This window comes from Medicago truncatula, chromosome 3 (genome assembly GCF_003473485.1).
Source record: "Medicago truncatula cultivar Jemalong A17 chromosome 3, MtrunA17r5.0-ANR, whole genome shotgun sequence".
Taxonomy (NCBI): Eukaryota; Viridiplantae; Streptophyta; class Magnoliopsida; order Fabales; family Fabaceae; genus Medicago; species Medicago truncatula.
This window is the reverse complement of record NC_053044.1, coordinates 44,210,668-44,226,863: the sequence shown is the minus strand read 5'-3', so window position 1 is coordinate 44,226,863 and position 16,196 is coordinate 44,210,668. Positions and strand designations below refer to the sequence as shown.

Here is a 16,196-nt window from a genome sequence, read left to right as displayed (position 1 = left end):
GTCTCCTATCTTACAATATATATAGGAGCAGCTTATTGTAATTGAGGGCATTCAGTAAATATACAAACATATTTTTCCATGTCTTTTCCTGAGTTTCTATGTATTTCCTGAGTTTCTACATGGTATCAGAGTCTATCGGGTCCATCGTTGGGCTTGCATCTCCACGCTTCAGGTCCATTGGGCTGGGCTAAAGCGTGAGGGGGTGTGTTAGCGGCCAACACTCGAGGGGATTTAGTCCCACATCGGATAGATATGATTATTGTGAAGAGTTCATAAAGAGGAGACACTCCTCACTGTACAAGCCGGTTTTGTATGGATGAGTTAGGCCTCAATATTCGTGTCACAAATGACGTTTCCTTAGAGAGTTTTCTCAGTTTTTAAATTTGTTTATAATTAGAAACAGATGGAGTATTAATTTTTGAATAGGAAAACGATCCCTAATACAATTTTCTCAAACGATTGTGACCACTTAACAAAAACAAGGTGGCATAAAGTTGGAGTATATAATAGAAGTTCCTCGATTTGTTTTGCTTTGGCTAAACCATGACAAGTATATAATGCCACATGAAATTATAATTAATTATTAGGTTCTATTTGGAGTTTGTGTGTACCTGATTCATGCCGTCTTGATCTTGCTTTATACCTTCTTGATTTTAATTAGATTACAAACAAAAAATCATTTTCTTTTTATATAAAACAAGTCATACCTATTGCATTGCAAAGACATAAAATATTGTTGATGTCACTGTCCAAATCACATTCTTTGAGCTTTTTTAAAATCCAAGTTGATTTGTGGGAATTTTTTTTTCTTCATTGCTAACAAGGAATCATGACATGGAAAGTGTTTCAATACACCAAAAAAATCCAACATTGTCCGCGAGTTGATGTTAAAGATAGGTTATAAACACATACTGTCGCCAGCCCGCTCACGGCCATTTTAACTATGGACAAACCGAGAAGACTTATATAAGACTCAGAGCGGACAATACCTTAAAACGCGATGTAGCGGACATGAGGTTTGAAAAGAAACTAAAAATCCTAAGCATAACTGTTTCATGCTACCTTTTCCTCCTGGTTATGTTAAGAACTTAAATGAAATGAAAGTTCATTATTAGCTAAACACTATAATACAAAGATCATAGTGAGTGTACAGAACTATTGAGCAAGAAAATACTACATCATCAAATACTAGAATGAGTCTATCCTGATATGAATTATTATCTTGGTCACCTCCATGCTGCAGCAACAATCAAGTTTTTGTCTTCCCAACCAAAATGAAGTGCGCCCTTTTCCTCCTTTATCTTGTACCTATCACAGTACAACTTAACTTGTTTTTGGATTTCATCACTCACATTTGTACTCATTGGTGATGAACTGAATCCAGCCATTGTCATCCTAGCTCTCCATTTTCCCGCGACTTCATACCGTTCTATCCTATCTTCACCTTCACATGCAACCGTATTAACAATATCTCTTGCCAAGCATTGCCTCTCAACATTCATCCTATCCTGGCTTTCTCTAGGAAGAGTAAAATCAAGTGACTCAAACACAGCTGAGTAGTAATTGTAAGCTTCAACAAATCTCTGCAAAAACGGAGCGGTATTGGTGTTTACATCTTGCTCCACGACCGTTACAAGCTTTGGATTCAAACTCTTTACCAAGCGAAGAAGTTGGTCTCTTTCGTTCACTGTTGAAACGCTCTCGTCAGGCATGTGATGAAGCTGGAATGCAAAGTTCACCACAAGAGCTTCTCCACGACGACAATTAAGCATTGATGAGGTGACAATCGAAGTCCTCGATGAGACCGCTCGAAATTCAAATGACAAACCAAGTGTTTCTGCTAGTTGTTCAAGTCGTTGTCCTATGATCTTTAGTCCTCCAATGGATCGCTGCACGGACTCAGGATCATCAATCCCGGTCAATCTAACATGTGATGGCTTACAAGACCTCGAAGCAAGTGTTTGAATCAGGGTTATGTACTGACTTCCTTGATTGATATCAAAATCTATGATATGAATTTTCGTTTCATCTTTAACCGCTTCTGTAATTGCGTTGTTAGCAGCAATAAACCCGAATTTAAAACATGGACAAACCTCGAACAATATCTGCATCGCTGCTAGACGGTCCGAAGAAGGAGGTTCCTTGCATTTCAAAGCTCTATAAATACTTTTTCCGGATTCAGCGAGGCGAGCGGCGAGTCCCTCCACCATATAGGCTGCAATTCTTTGGGAAGGCTCTCCTTGAATTGAGACAATTCGTCGGAGATTGTTTATCATTGACGATGCTTCCTCTTCATTTCCTTCTGAAATTGCAGTAGCACATTCATAAAGAAGTTGCTTGGGGGTCCTAGAAATTTTTGTTATTTCTTTGGTGGTGCTACTGATGCTGCTAATATTGGAATCTGGAGACGAATACTCCTTTGGTGAGTCATGGTCATGGAACAGCAGCATATTCTGAATTGGATCAGGATCAGCCCAATCAATAATGTTAGGATCAATTTCCATGGTTTGAGAATTACCATATTCCTCTTCTTCCTCAATGTCACTATCATCAAGCAATGCCCTCTCCAATGCTTCTAGTTTTGATCTCATTACACCATCAACTTCAATTGAATCCATGCTTCGATTTTCCATTATCAAATCTGATCCAAAACTGGACTGATCAGCACCACGTTGCCTTGTTGGCATGAAACTTGTAGAGACGTTGGAACTAGATGGTTCTATCAGTTCTTCTGTATTCGAGTCATGGAAATACTTCTCGTAACTCTCGCTCGAGTAAGCATCTGTCATATACATGCTTCTATGCTTATCAGAATAAGTAATTTGGGAGGACAAATCAGGGTTAATATCAATTTCCTTTAGCGAGTAGAGCTTAGCGTTTTTATGTGATGCCGGAGGTAGCTCAGAAGATCCAATTAATGACATGGTTGTATCCGTCATTCAGTTCACATATAGTTGTTGAAATTTCTAGGATGACTGTGGCCTGATGGGAGAAACAAAAGAAGAAAACAAACTTGGAAAATTCTATTAAGGTATGATGAATATGACAAAGCATAACAGATAAAATATAGTCAAATCCTTATGAATCAGCTGGTTGATAATCCATTCTGTAAAATTCTCAAAAGTTTTTATAATGAAAAGTATTAGATACTTGCACAAACTTTCACACTACTGCTTGATTCTGAGAAGACCTACTAAGATTGAAACTGTACAAGTACTAACTATATCACTTGGCAACCCAAGAGAATGATTTTCTTACTTTCTTTTTCTAACAAATATTGGTTATTAGATTTAGTCAAACATAACTTATTCTTGTATGAAATTCCAACTCAAAAGATGAGTACATAGTTTAAAGTGATAAAAACAGAAAAGGCTAAACAACACCCTTTTGAAGCAGAGACATATACAATGAATTTTAACAAACATTGAGCTAGAGTGGAAACTAAATATAATCTCCTTAAAATTTGTTATAATCACATGCATCATATAAACTCATACAAATAACATGTAAAATATTAGTACCTCTTCTCAGAAGGAGGGATCCAAAGCAGTTAAAGATCAATAATCAAAGAGGAAGTGTATGATCTATTGCATGCAATTATTGTTAACCATGAACCAGACAGAACAAGAGCATAGAAGTCCTTCTACTTTGTCATTTTGTACAAAAGAGAGAGAAATGAGTATGAATTAACCTTTGAAGGAGATGAAGGCATAATTAGCATTGTTTTTTGACAAGAGGCAGGAAAGACCACTTCTTGATTTGTGTTTTTCTATATTAAAAAAAATTGTTGGATAGAGAGTTCAAGTTGGTATTAAAGCAACAAGTAAAGATCAAAGCTAAAGCCGAATAATATACTAACAAGTGGACACTTTGAGCTGATATATAACATGCATTGCATAGTCAAAGAAAAGTATAGAAATGAAGAAAATAGACTTTAAAACTCAATAATTTGGAATAATAATAATAATGCTTCAAAGACAGTTGAGAGGAATCCAAAAATCTATCTCTTTAGAGATATGTAATATTACATTATAATATTATTTTCGTAAAGATAATATATTTTTAGAAAAGATACTTTATTTTTTAAAGTAACAAATATTATAATTTTATTAAAAAATTTGAAGGCTTAAAAATATTATAACTTTATAAAAAAAATTGAAGGCTTAAATACACATTTCATCATCATTTTAAAGACTCCTTCAAAAAAATAATCATCATTCTAAAGATGAATGTTGAAATTGGGTCTAACTCATTCTTACAAAACCGATTTTGTAGAATTGTGTTAGGCTCAAACATAATTTTTAAGATGGTATCAGAGTCTCATCTAAGATCTGTTGAGTCACATGCTATCAAGTTATCGCTATCAGTTCACTCACCATTTATATTTATGCTCCATATGTTCAGTCTTGACGTAAGAGGGTGTGTTAAAGAGTGTCGCATCGGATAAAATATGATTTGAGAATGTGTTTATAATTGAGGGCAATCTTCACATCACAATCTGATTTTGTGGTGTTGTGTTAAGCCTTACTACAATTTCTAAGATCGCTGATTCATGAATTTACTTTTCTATTTTATACCTAAAAATAGTCTTCAAATTTTTTAAATTTTAAAAAATAACATTAATTAGGTGATCTCTTTCAAATATAAAATAAAATTAGTGCATATACTTTTTTTAGAGGAAGTTTAGTGCATATGTTTATTTAATTTTTTTAAATCGTATAATAAACATAGATAATTTTAAAAAAATTTAACAGTATAAGAATTTAATTTTGTATGAAGACTTAAATTAAACATAACCGAAAACGGAATTGACCCGTTCGAAAACACTCAAGAGCTTCATGACAAAAACTACCGAGCTTCTGGAAAATCACCAAGCTATGCAAAAACAAAATTCATCAAAGATTTCCGTCCAAAATTAACGAAACTTCTTTGTATTCACCATAATAATATAATATTACGTACGTATCATTTTCCATGTTTCTTTCGTTCTTCGTATGTCATCTACGTTCTATAATTTTACATTAGCATTGGTTGGTGCAACCAGAAAATGAAATTTCATACATGATCACGTATATGTCACTGTAATTTATTTGCTTAAATTCATCTTTGATCTTTCAATTTTGGGCATCGAGTGAGCAAGCACTTTGTTGACCATTGTGGGGGCAATCGATTATCTTTATATTGATCATATATAACACAGTCATTAGAAGACGATACTCGTTGACTAAGTTTTTGGTAGTCCTTGGATGATCGTATTAAAAGGAAATTATCTAGGTGGAAAAGCAAAAAACTTGTTATTGGATGGTCTCTTGGCTCTTCTCATTTGTCCTGTCCTCGTTATCGGTCTACTTTCTTTTCTTTTTCAAAACTCCCTCACGGACCATTTGCATATTTTAGCTTGATTTTTTTTTTTAGGGAAGCTTAACTTTTATTATTTTGTTTGAAATACTTTTAATTTTTTGTTGCATTTTTCTTCTTCTTCCATAAACAAAATTTATATTTAATTTTTGGATTATTACCTCAAATAGCCTTTGTAATTTAGCCAAAGCCTGAAAATAGCCTATATAAAATAAAAAACATAGATTTTACCCCTGTTATTTTAGATTCTTCATATTTTAGTTACAATGGCTACTTTCAAACATCAACCAAATTACATGGGCTATTTGAGGAATATTTTTTTAGCAGGGTAAAAGCTAATTATGAAGAATCTAAAACTGCATAGGTGAAATAACACAATTATATATGTTACTTTTTAAAAAGAAATTTAAATACACAATTGTTTTGTTTTTCTCTCATTCTTATGTATTAAGTATGACTCTTGAGTCTTGGATTCATGCGTATCAATTACCAAAACACCACAAACTAATGACATACATACAACGGCGAAGCTAGATTTTTTTTTTTTATGCAGGGGCCAAATATAAAGGAAGAATAAAATATTTTTAAAACAAATATATTAAATTTAAGGATAAAAATAATTTTAGTCCCATAGATTATAATTTTTTAGGTTTAGTCCTTACAAAAAATTTATTCAATTTTTGTCTCAATTTTTAAAAAATTTACTAAAAAAGTGTTTTTAGTCTTGCATTTAATCTCTAACAAGAAATTAAGGACAAAAATCAAACAAAATCTTATAAACACAACTAAAAAATCGCAAGTGTTCTAAAGACTAAAAACAAATTTAATTCGAAAATTAATCAATACATGAAAAAAAATGACAATAATTTTTACTTATATGAAATGTAAATTAAAGCATCAACAAAGGATAAAAATTGACAATAGCTATTTAAAAAAGTTGTGTAAAATGCATTTCAAGAAACCAATTTTATCCATAATTGACCGTTTACTAAATAGATTAATAATGTTTTTTCCAATGTAAAACAAATAGGTTATTTGCAAGAAACTCAATGTCCATTTAATTTGTTTATGTTAATTTTCGACAACTGAATTTGTTTGGGATAGCTCAATGTTTATTATTTGGGGTAGCCGAATATTAATTTACACCAACTTATTAAAGATTAATATATTTTTTGGGGTAACCAAGGCTACCTCTTGTCAATGAAGGGTTGCGCCCCTGCATACATATCCATCACCAAAAACACCATCAACCAACTACATACATGAATTTTGAATGTATTCTTCCTAATTCTTCATGTATTAAGAATGAATTTTAGAGCTATACATGTAATATGATAATTTACTCAAAAAAAAAAAAAAATGTAATGTGATAATAAATAACACACTTTTCAACATACTCTCTTTAATTTATTAAAATTCACCTGAGTTCCACCAAATCATGTGGATCCCATATAAATTTGATGGATCTCATGTGAATTTTAACCAATAAAAAATAATGTCCTTTTAAATGTTTGTTCATAGCATTTCTCTACTTATATATGTTACTTAGAAACAAAAAATATTGTAAATTCTATGTATTATATATAAATTATCTTTCAAATAACTAACTCTGTTTTATATAAACAATCACATAAAATTTTGTAGCATTTTATTTGTCAGACATTACCATTCTTGCAATTACTACTATGAAAATAAACATAAACTATTTCCTTGATATCTTATTTCTCCTTTGAAAATAAATACAAACTATTATGCATATTCTTTCAACTTTTTGCATATATGCATAAAAATAGAAGGTATTTTTGCAAACTCATATTTACGTACATTGGTAGTACTAAAAGAAATAATAGGTATACCCTTCAAACTATTTAGGGTTAAATATTTTTTTTCCCAAATAAAATTGGGACCTTTTAAGTTTAGTTCTTACTAAATTTTAATAATTCTTTTAGTCCTTAATTTTTTTTTCTGCACTCAGTATTAGTCCCTCTTCAATTCAAATTTGTTTAATTTATGCTTAAACTCTTGAGTTTTTGAACAATTTTTGATAGACGTGTTAAGAACATTACTAAAAGCTCCTCTACAAAATATTATCGTAAAATTTGATTTCTACGTCAAGATTTTGTTAATTTCATCTTTAACTTTTGCCGTTTTAAAAAATTCATATTTAATTCATTTCATGTTAAAAAATTCTAGATTTTAGTAATTGAATCTTTCATAGTGTTCTAAACTTGTTTAAAAAAAATCGTTCAAAATTTTAAGAGTTTAAGGATAATTAAACAAACTTTGTTGTAACAGGGATTAAAATTAGAAGTAATTTTTTTTCTAGGGACTAAAAAACCTATTAAAATTAAGTAAGGACTAAACTTAAAAATTCCCAATTTTATAAGGACTAAAAATATATTTAACCCACTGTTTACATACACCATTAAAAAGATTGGCAACCACCCATATATTTATGTATACATATGTATTAACTACAAAAAAGTTGATGCCCTATGGAGTCATGAGCGGCGGCCCATTCCAATGGTGCTCATGACCATCACTGACTAGTATTTTCGGAAGATGAAAAAGTAAATAGACACACTAATATGCATGTATTATTTTTATTTAGGAAAATACATACGAAATTATTAACATCGCAAATTATTGTTCAACGATCTTACCGTTTCCATGTTCAACAAGGAAAAAGAACAATATGTCCCAACACTAGCTTCGATGTTCATCCATTTTAATTCATTTATGATATTTTCGAGAGTCAACCATGAAATGTCTAATACCATCGTGACATTTCTTTAAGGAAGTGAAATGTCTTTCTCTTTAGCCCCTTAATGTCCTCTCTTCGAAATCCAAAATGCAGTAGAATGTTTGAGAAGAGAAATCACCTTACACTAATATCTTTTTTTTTTTTTTTATTGTTTTTGGTCAAAACTATGAGTATTTTTCTCTTTAAGCCCCCCTAATATCTCTAAAGTATCCTAAATACATGTCCAATAGTTATCTATCCGATGTACACTTTTTGTCAAACATACATCTATTAGATAACTATCGGATATGTATTTAGGAGACCTTAAAGATATGGGAGGGGGGTGCTAAAGCAAAACGTTTCAAAACTATAGTCCATTTTGAACTGGGTTTTATTATCTCAGCCTGTATTAACTTCAGCGAAGATTTGGGCCTGGTTCAGTTAAAAGGAGAAAATATATGTCATAGCCCATATTATATTTCTACTCCCGAAAACCAAACCTTCTAAAATATCTTAAACTTCAACAATTTTGTTCTTATATCGTAATTTTTCGATTTCAAAACCGTTAATATTAATATTAATACGGGGATTTTTTTTTTCAAACAAGGAATAATGGTTCATTTCAATGCCCAATTGGGGCCAAAATGTACACTATTCATTATTTTTTTTAGCAACATTCTAGTTAATCTAAAATGTACACTATTCATATATGATTAAAAATTAGTATTGGACCCCATGTCATGTATGGTTAGGGTCACATGCAAAAAAAAAAAAGGGGGGTGTGGTTGGGTTCGTAAGTTTTGTGTTGACATTTAAATATAAGAAATAATTAAGAGTGTAATGTGGATTAATTACTTATGCTTTTATTTCTCATTTTGTAGAGTGTAGTCATACATTACTTTCGAAATGACATTGAAAACAACATTCTAGCTATAGAGCAAAGGGAAAAAAAAGGACATTGAACATCATATTGCTATAGATTAGTTAAAATTAGCAACAACTTAATTAAATGTATTTTGCTTGCTAATTTGCCAATCTACTCATTCTGCAAACATTCCAAAGTTAACGTGTTGATTAATTTTTTGGGGTAAAGATTATCTCTACTAATTTTTTTGAGGAGAATTATCTCTATTAAATTTACTGTAGCTAATTCCATAATTCCTTGTAGCTACTATTTATTAATTTTTATCTGATTTCATAATTTCTTGTAATGTTTGTTTAATATTGTACTTTCTCCGTTTTTAATATAAGCAAAATTATTTTTTAGGTTCATTTAATTATTGATGTATGTGATCCATAATATGAACTACATACATTATTAATTGAATGAACCTAAAAAATCAATTTTACTTATATTTAGAAACGGAGGGAGGGAGTACTATGTATTCTCTTCAATTTTGATTGTTTTAGAAAAGATAGCTTTGAGTAGTAAAAAAATAATTAACTAGATTCTGAAATTCTGTCAAAAAAAAAACTTTCATGGTTACAAAGCCAATAAAACTATTATTATAAAATTCCCTCAAAAAAAATATTATTATGAAATATTTACGGTTACTATTGATAAATATTACAAGGAACTACAAGTACATATTATTGAATTGACAGAAAGCAAGTGGATGTTATAACTATTCATTAATTAACCTATTTTTAATTGTTCCATCTACAAATTTACCGAATATGATTAGACAAGAATATGACTCGGCAGAAGTAATCAATATTAGAGTAGTGGACGGTTATTCATAATTTCATATAAATTTGAGAAGAAAAGAACAAGTGGGCCAAAAATTCATTAATTTATTAATAATATACAAGAACATATATACCTCTAATTATTATCATCACGATATATAACATACATAGTATATCCACTTAATGATGTTAATACGTCACTATGTTTTTAACTTTTAATCTGTTTTCGTAATTGGTTTTGTAAGAATTTAATGGTAGGTAGGATGTCATTGTATTTATGCTATTCCAGGTGACTAGAACAAAAGGCATTAAGCATGCCCTTCGGGGATATATAGCCTGCTGCTATACTTCATACATGATCTGTTTTATTTAGGAAACAGTTCTTAATATGGTTATCTAACAAAATGTCCTACAGCTAAGCTAATAGTACGGTCCTACTTCAGGTTCAATTCAAAGTAACGAATTAAAGTGTCATTTATTTTGCATGGGCAATGACAATATATAAAGTAACTGTTCATGTACAAATTGACCTGGATTTTATTCTAGGGCTTCCTCCTAGTTCCTAACAAAAGCCCACATATATAAAGTAAAGTTATCTAATATTATTGTGTGACAAATTGACTATAAGCAAGTTCCATGTTGGACCAAACATAGTTTCATGATTAATTAGTTGAAAGAATTAAAAGTAAAATGGAGGTATAGGTAGGTGAAGTGTCAATGTCTATTACCACTAACTATACACCATTTTGAAGGTATATCACACCGCAAAATAAGGATGTCGCTTTTAGCTCAAAAACTGTGAGACAGGAAAGAAAGCCACTAAATTGCCAACGAACCGGTACTCTTAGGTGGGCTTACAAAATAATTATTTAATTTTTTTTTATATTTTTTATTTTTTTTATATTTTTTATCTTTAACCCTTCGATTTATAGGAGTAGTGGTTTCAAATAACACATCTAACGATAATAAATAAGTAAAGTCTGATCAATAATTATGTATAATATCTTAACTTTGGATTCTTTCGAGCGATCCTTTCTTAAATTTGGGTTTAGAAACCATGTGTTTTCTTTTTTTGTTACATGAGTTTAATCACTTAATTAAATGATATAATTAATTTTAAATACAATAATGATGACAACTATATCTTTTATTTATTGATGGTAGTTAGTATTGTAAATGCTTACGAGAGCAAGATATTGAAGTCCTACACACAAATAAATTCTTGTGGGTTACTTCAACCCTTGTCGAATTACACGTCAAAATGTTCAATGAACCACTTGGTTAACAATCTAAGGCTGCTGGAATGAGATCATACAATTGCTTCATGAAATCCTTGTAAGAAAAATAATGTAAACAGAACGATATAAGTCCAATATATACAATTTGTAAATAAGGAAGAAAAAAAAGTTTAGGAGATTCATTTTGACCAAAGGTTTAGGAGATTTACTAACCACTTCACAACTTAGAGTTATGCATTTTTGCTCAAATTTTCAGAAAAAGAAAAAGTATTTTATTTTATTCTTTATTTTTTTTAAACTCGTTATCGGACTCAAATATTAATTAATTGGGTTCATAAAAAAATATTAATTAATTGAGGTATCAATCTCACCATGTCTAATTGAAGTTAGAACGAAAATTCTTGGTTATCGGATGATTCGAACATAATATTTGGAGAGGACGCTAATCTCACTATCCACCGGCGGAGAGCTCAATATATTAAGGTTAGAGCAAATTAAAGCCCCTATATATATGAAATGACTCACAAAAATTATCGGCACCAAGATGAGTCGAACTCTAGCTTCTCCAATAAATCTCACCTAGCTTTCAATATTATTTGGAAGGAACAGAATAGAAGAATATTACGCCATAAGGCTGAGAGTATAACTGCCACTTTCTGGTGGTTAAAATATTTAGGCTTAAATATGTATTTCATCCTTGCAATTAGGGGTCATTTAAAAATTGGTCTATGTATTCGCTAATCCTTGCAAACTAGTCTTGCAATCATTAATCATTTAAAATTTCGTCCTTTGACCAACTTAATCACTGCCACACGTGAAATTCCAACTTTGCCCTTAAGAAGAGGACAAAATATTGAAGAAAGAATAGGAAACCCAGGGGTAAAATTGAAATTTCATGTGTGACGGTGATTGCCACGTCATCAAATTAGTGACGTGGTAGTGATTAAGTGGGGAGAGGGACGAAATTTTAAATGATTAAACAATGCGGGTAAATTGCAGGATTAGCGATTACATGGACCAATTTTTAAACGACCCCTAATTGCAAGGATGAAATACATATTTAAGCCAAATGTTTATATGTTTTATTTGATTTTGATTACATAACATGGAGACTGAATCCTTTGACATGTATAACGGCAGTCTTCTAATTAGTTTCTTCAGCTGGTTGTTTTTGTTTTTCTAGCTCCCATATACTTATAGTTTCTTCTGGTACACCTTATGCTAGATAGACAATTTTTTATTTTTAATATATTATTTCTTAGTTTAAAAATGAAAAAAAGATATGTTGAACCCTAGACTTGAAGAGGGACATACTCTTACGTCCCAAGCCTAAACCATATTTAGTAACTCAAACAAACATTCAATTCTAGCCTTTTATTTCAGTTACATACGGAACCGTAACCCTAAATTCATGACTCAAAAGGTTTAATATAACATTACCAGAATAAACATTAAAAAAACAGAAAGGTGGGGCCTGATGAAAGTGAACATGTTTTGATTTGAAGACTTCATTTTGCCCACATGTAATTCAGGTAATTACAGGGAAGCCTGAATGATTTTTCTTGTTACACTTTCTCCTTCTGTTTGTGAAAAGTAATGCTGAACATTGGAATACCAATTAAAATTAAATGAAGCTATAATCAGTTGTAACAGAATACATTTATTGGTTTGACAAAAATACATATATCTACCGTATATATGATACAGAGAGGTACATGACAATATGCTATATATGTGTTATTTTTTTTTTTTTTGAGAGATGCTATATATGTGTTATGTGTGTAGTATACAAAAGAAGTTATTAATTAGATGGGAAGAGTCAAAGTAGTTAGTTGAGAATTTTGAGGGCAAGTTGATCATATCAAATTACGGTTTAGGTTATGATGGTGAAAATGGTGGGTTGCTTAGGTTACGTGGAAAGGTGATAGAAAAAAAGGTATATTATGGTTTTCATACAAAGACAGTTGAAGAAAAAAATAGATGGAAGTTGCCTATGCAAGTTTGTATTCACATTGTTTGAAAGCTATTTCAAATCCTTCTATTTGTGCTTGTTCAACACAAGTTAGCTAGCTAGTAGCATCATTTTAACGGTCTATTAGTAATTCTTTGCTGTGATCTTATCCCATCTTATTGTTATTTTCTTTAACAAACAAAACTAAAATACACAAAGGGTGTGATATTTATTCAATATTAATGTTTGTGTTATTATAAATAATCGCAAAAATCTATGAATCACTTACATATACATAGAAATCGAATACAACATGCATTGAGTCGGACACTAAAAACACATTTGAAGAGATATCGGTGCTTCAAAGTTACAAATGTTGGACAAATAAAACAAAATTTTAGGTCGTCTAGAAGTCCTAACTCAACTGAAAAATGCCAAAATTGCAAGGTCAGACGATCATGATCCGGATTCGAACCCGAGACCTCACAGTTGCGTGTGAGTTTAATTTCAGTAGTTTACCACTTCATCTAAGATAAAAAAAAAAAAAAAAAAAATTTAGGTCTATTTCAAGTCAAGCCTAATCTAGGAGTTAGTTTTATATATGTGTTTTGTTTTTTGAAACAAAGTTCTATATATGTGTTTTAACTTTTAATTAAGGTTATAAACTGCTAATGCCAACTAACCTAAGTATATAGTATATCATGAACGTATCTTCTTATGCTATTATGCTATATCTGATAAATCATAACTGCATTGGAATAAATACAGTATACTATATATGAGTGAAGTATTGACCATATATTAAGAATATTACATTTGAGGGCAACTAATTAAGTTCTGTCGTCTTGTTATTTATCTATAATGGTTATGTTTATGAAATTGCATTCCATCAATCATATCATGTTGAACCATTGAAGTCGTTTTCAAAATTGAGTGGCTACCTCAACTTGGTTAGTTTCTCTTTAATTGAAATTTACTTAGCTAAGTAATGGTCCATATACCCTATTAATTTAGACGTCTTGGTGGCAGCTAATCACTTGATTAAACTTTTGATGCCTAGCTCTAACGAATTAAAATAGAATTTTAAAAAAAATATAGTACAATGCACCAAATTAATTAAAATAAATGTTTGATATTGTAAAGTCTTCAGGTGGTATAAGCACAAGAATACTATTGGGTGTGATAGGTCAACTTTTTACGTTAGCATATCAGAAAACTTCGGAGTCAATTATTTTATTTTGACAAAATTGTTTACTTATTTAAGAGATATTATTTATTTATTTATAATTAAGCATGTGTTAATTTCAAGGTTAGTACAAACATTTTTGGAAAAGTAAAAAAATATAATATTACTATGTTTGATATAAGTTTATTAAAATTGTTTACATGTATTATTTATTATTTGATGAAATAAAATTTACACATAACTTCTCAACTTTTTATTCATGAAAATAAAACACAACTATTAATACTACACACTTTCCTCTATTATTTTTCCTATTTCTATTTTATATTTGGACTCCTAAAAAAGTTAACCTGGAAATAAATTATGAAACCAAAAAACGAACACACTCTACGAGAATTGATCAAAGTTATCCATTCAAATAATAATGATAGGCCAAGATCAAAATTTTGTCTAAGATTTTTCAACAAAATGTTATTAATTATATAATCTTTCTTGTTTGATTGTCCCAAAACAAAAAGAATGGATATTTTTTTTTTTTTGACAATAAAAGAATGGATATATATAGTTTGGAGAAATCAAAACCTCACAGTCACGAAATATCTGTTGGATTTTACTACATATATGCTCCAACTGCACTGTTGCTACATAACTTTAATTTTTATTTTATAATAATTTAAAATACAGAAAATTAAATTTGAATCGACCAGATCATGATCAAATGGTCGGTGATATTCTTAATGTGTGCAATGTTGATTAAAGAGGAGTTTGATCCCTATAAATATATATTGGATATTCATTTAAGGGTTAAATAAGTTTTTCATCCTTATAAATAATATATCGAATTTTGATTTTAATCCCTAGTGTATAAAATGAGATGTTTTCACCCTCGCAAAGTTAGATTGATGAACATGTTGATGTTTACGGACAAGCTGTATTGTAATATTTTGATGAGAAAATAGGTATTCAATTTCGTGGGGTATGAAATCTCAATCAGTTAAGAAACACATTAGAATAATTATCAGAATATGTTTTATTTGACTTGCCATCTGCATGGAATTGAAAAACAGAAAACAAAGGCAGACGGTTTGAAAGTAATTTTCTGGATGCTATACTTACACGCCATTTGAATTAATCGTTAAGATTTAATTTAATCTGATTTTGACACTTCTTTACTTCTTTCATGCCAAACAAATTAAATTGTTGATAAGAACAATAGAAAATTGCATAAAACTGATCATGACAATTCCCTCATGTTAGTTAGTTAATCCGATATGCTTTATCTTTTTGTTAGAATCAATTAAAGTATCCGTTTAAACAGTTAATTTGTTAGTCTCTAGTAATAGTATTTTGTCACCCAATGCAGACAAATAAGACAATCTTATTCCATGTACAAATTAACTCTCTACACCATGTTAAAATGAGTTTAAACCCCACTCCTAAAAGCTATATACATGCCAAAGAATCTCAAGAATATGATACTCCAATCCAACTTCAATAGTTTTAACCAAATGTGATGAAAATTGTGAGCAAATTCTTCTTAAGCTTGGTGACAATATTATAAGTATATGTTTCCGTACGTAGCTCACCAAATTTGTTACTGCCACGTTTCCATTTAAGGGCATGATGACTTTGGGTTTTGCAAGCTATCTCTTGCATTGATTAATGAAGATATGATTTGTTGATTTTCATCTACTACACTAGTTCATTAAGATAAAAGCTGGATGAACCTAAAGAAGCAAAGTTCAATTCATGTAAATTAATTGATTGCATAATTGCTCACAAACAGGTGAATATAATTCCAATTATATAGTTTTTTGTACAAATTATATTAATTTTAAGACCCTTTAAAAAAAATAAAGATAGTTAATAAAATATATATATAATTACTTGATTTTATACTTCTTTTGGATTGAATATCAATATCAATTGCATTATTGCAGTTATATATATTAGCAAAAAAATATATTAAGATAAAATATACAAATTTGGATGATAATGATAATAAAATTATAATTTAGGACTTATATAACT

The 16,196-nt window shown here is 30.2% G+C and overlaps 1 protein-coding gene across 1 annotated transcript; it reads right to left on the bottom strand.

Moving 5' to 3' along the window:
• Positions 1-1,088: 1,088 nt before the first annotated feature.
• LOC25489758 (scarecrow-like protein 1) lies at positions 1,089-3,822 on the bottom strand. The gene is made up of 2 exons (XM_013605915.3): positions 3,522-3,822; positions 1,089-2,982 (listed from the first exon to the last, which is right to left on the bottom strand). The coding sequence occupies exon 2, from the start codon at positions 2,937-2,939 to the stop codon at positions 1,227-1,229; it is 1,713 nt and encodes a 570-aa protein (XP_013461369.1). The 5' UTR covers positions 2,940-2,982; positions 3,522-3,822; the 3' UTR covers positions 1,089-1,226.
• Between the last annotated feature and the right edge of the window lie 12,374 nt (positions 3,823-16,196).

Coding starts and splice junctions, on each gene's coding strand:
- LOC25489758 (XM_013605915.3), bottom strand. CDS start 2,939: ATGACGGATACAACCATGTCATTAATTGGATCTTCTGAGCTACCTCCG.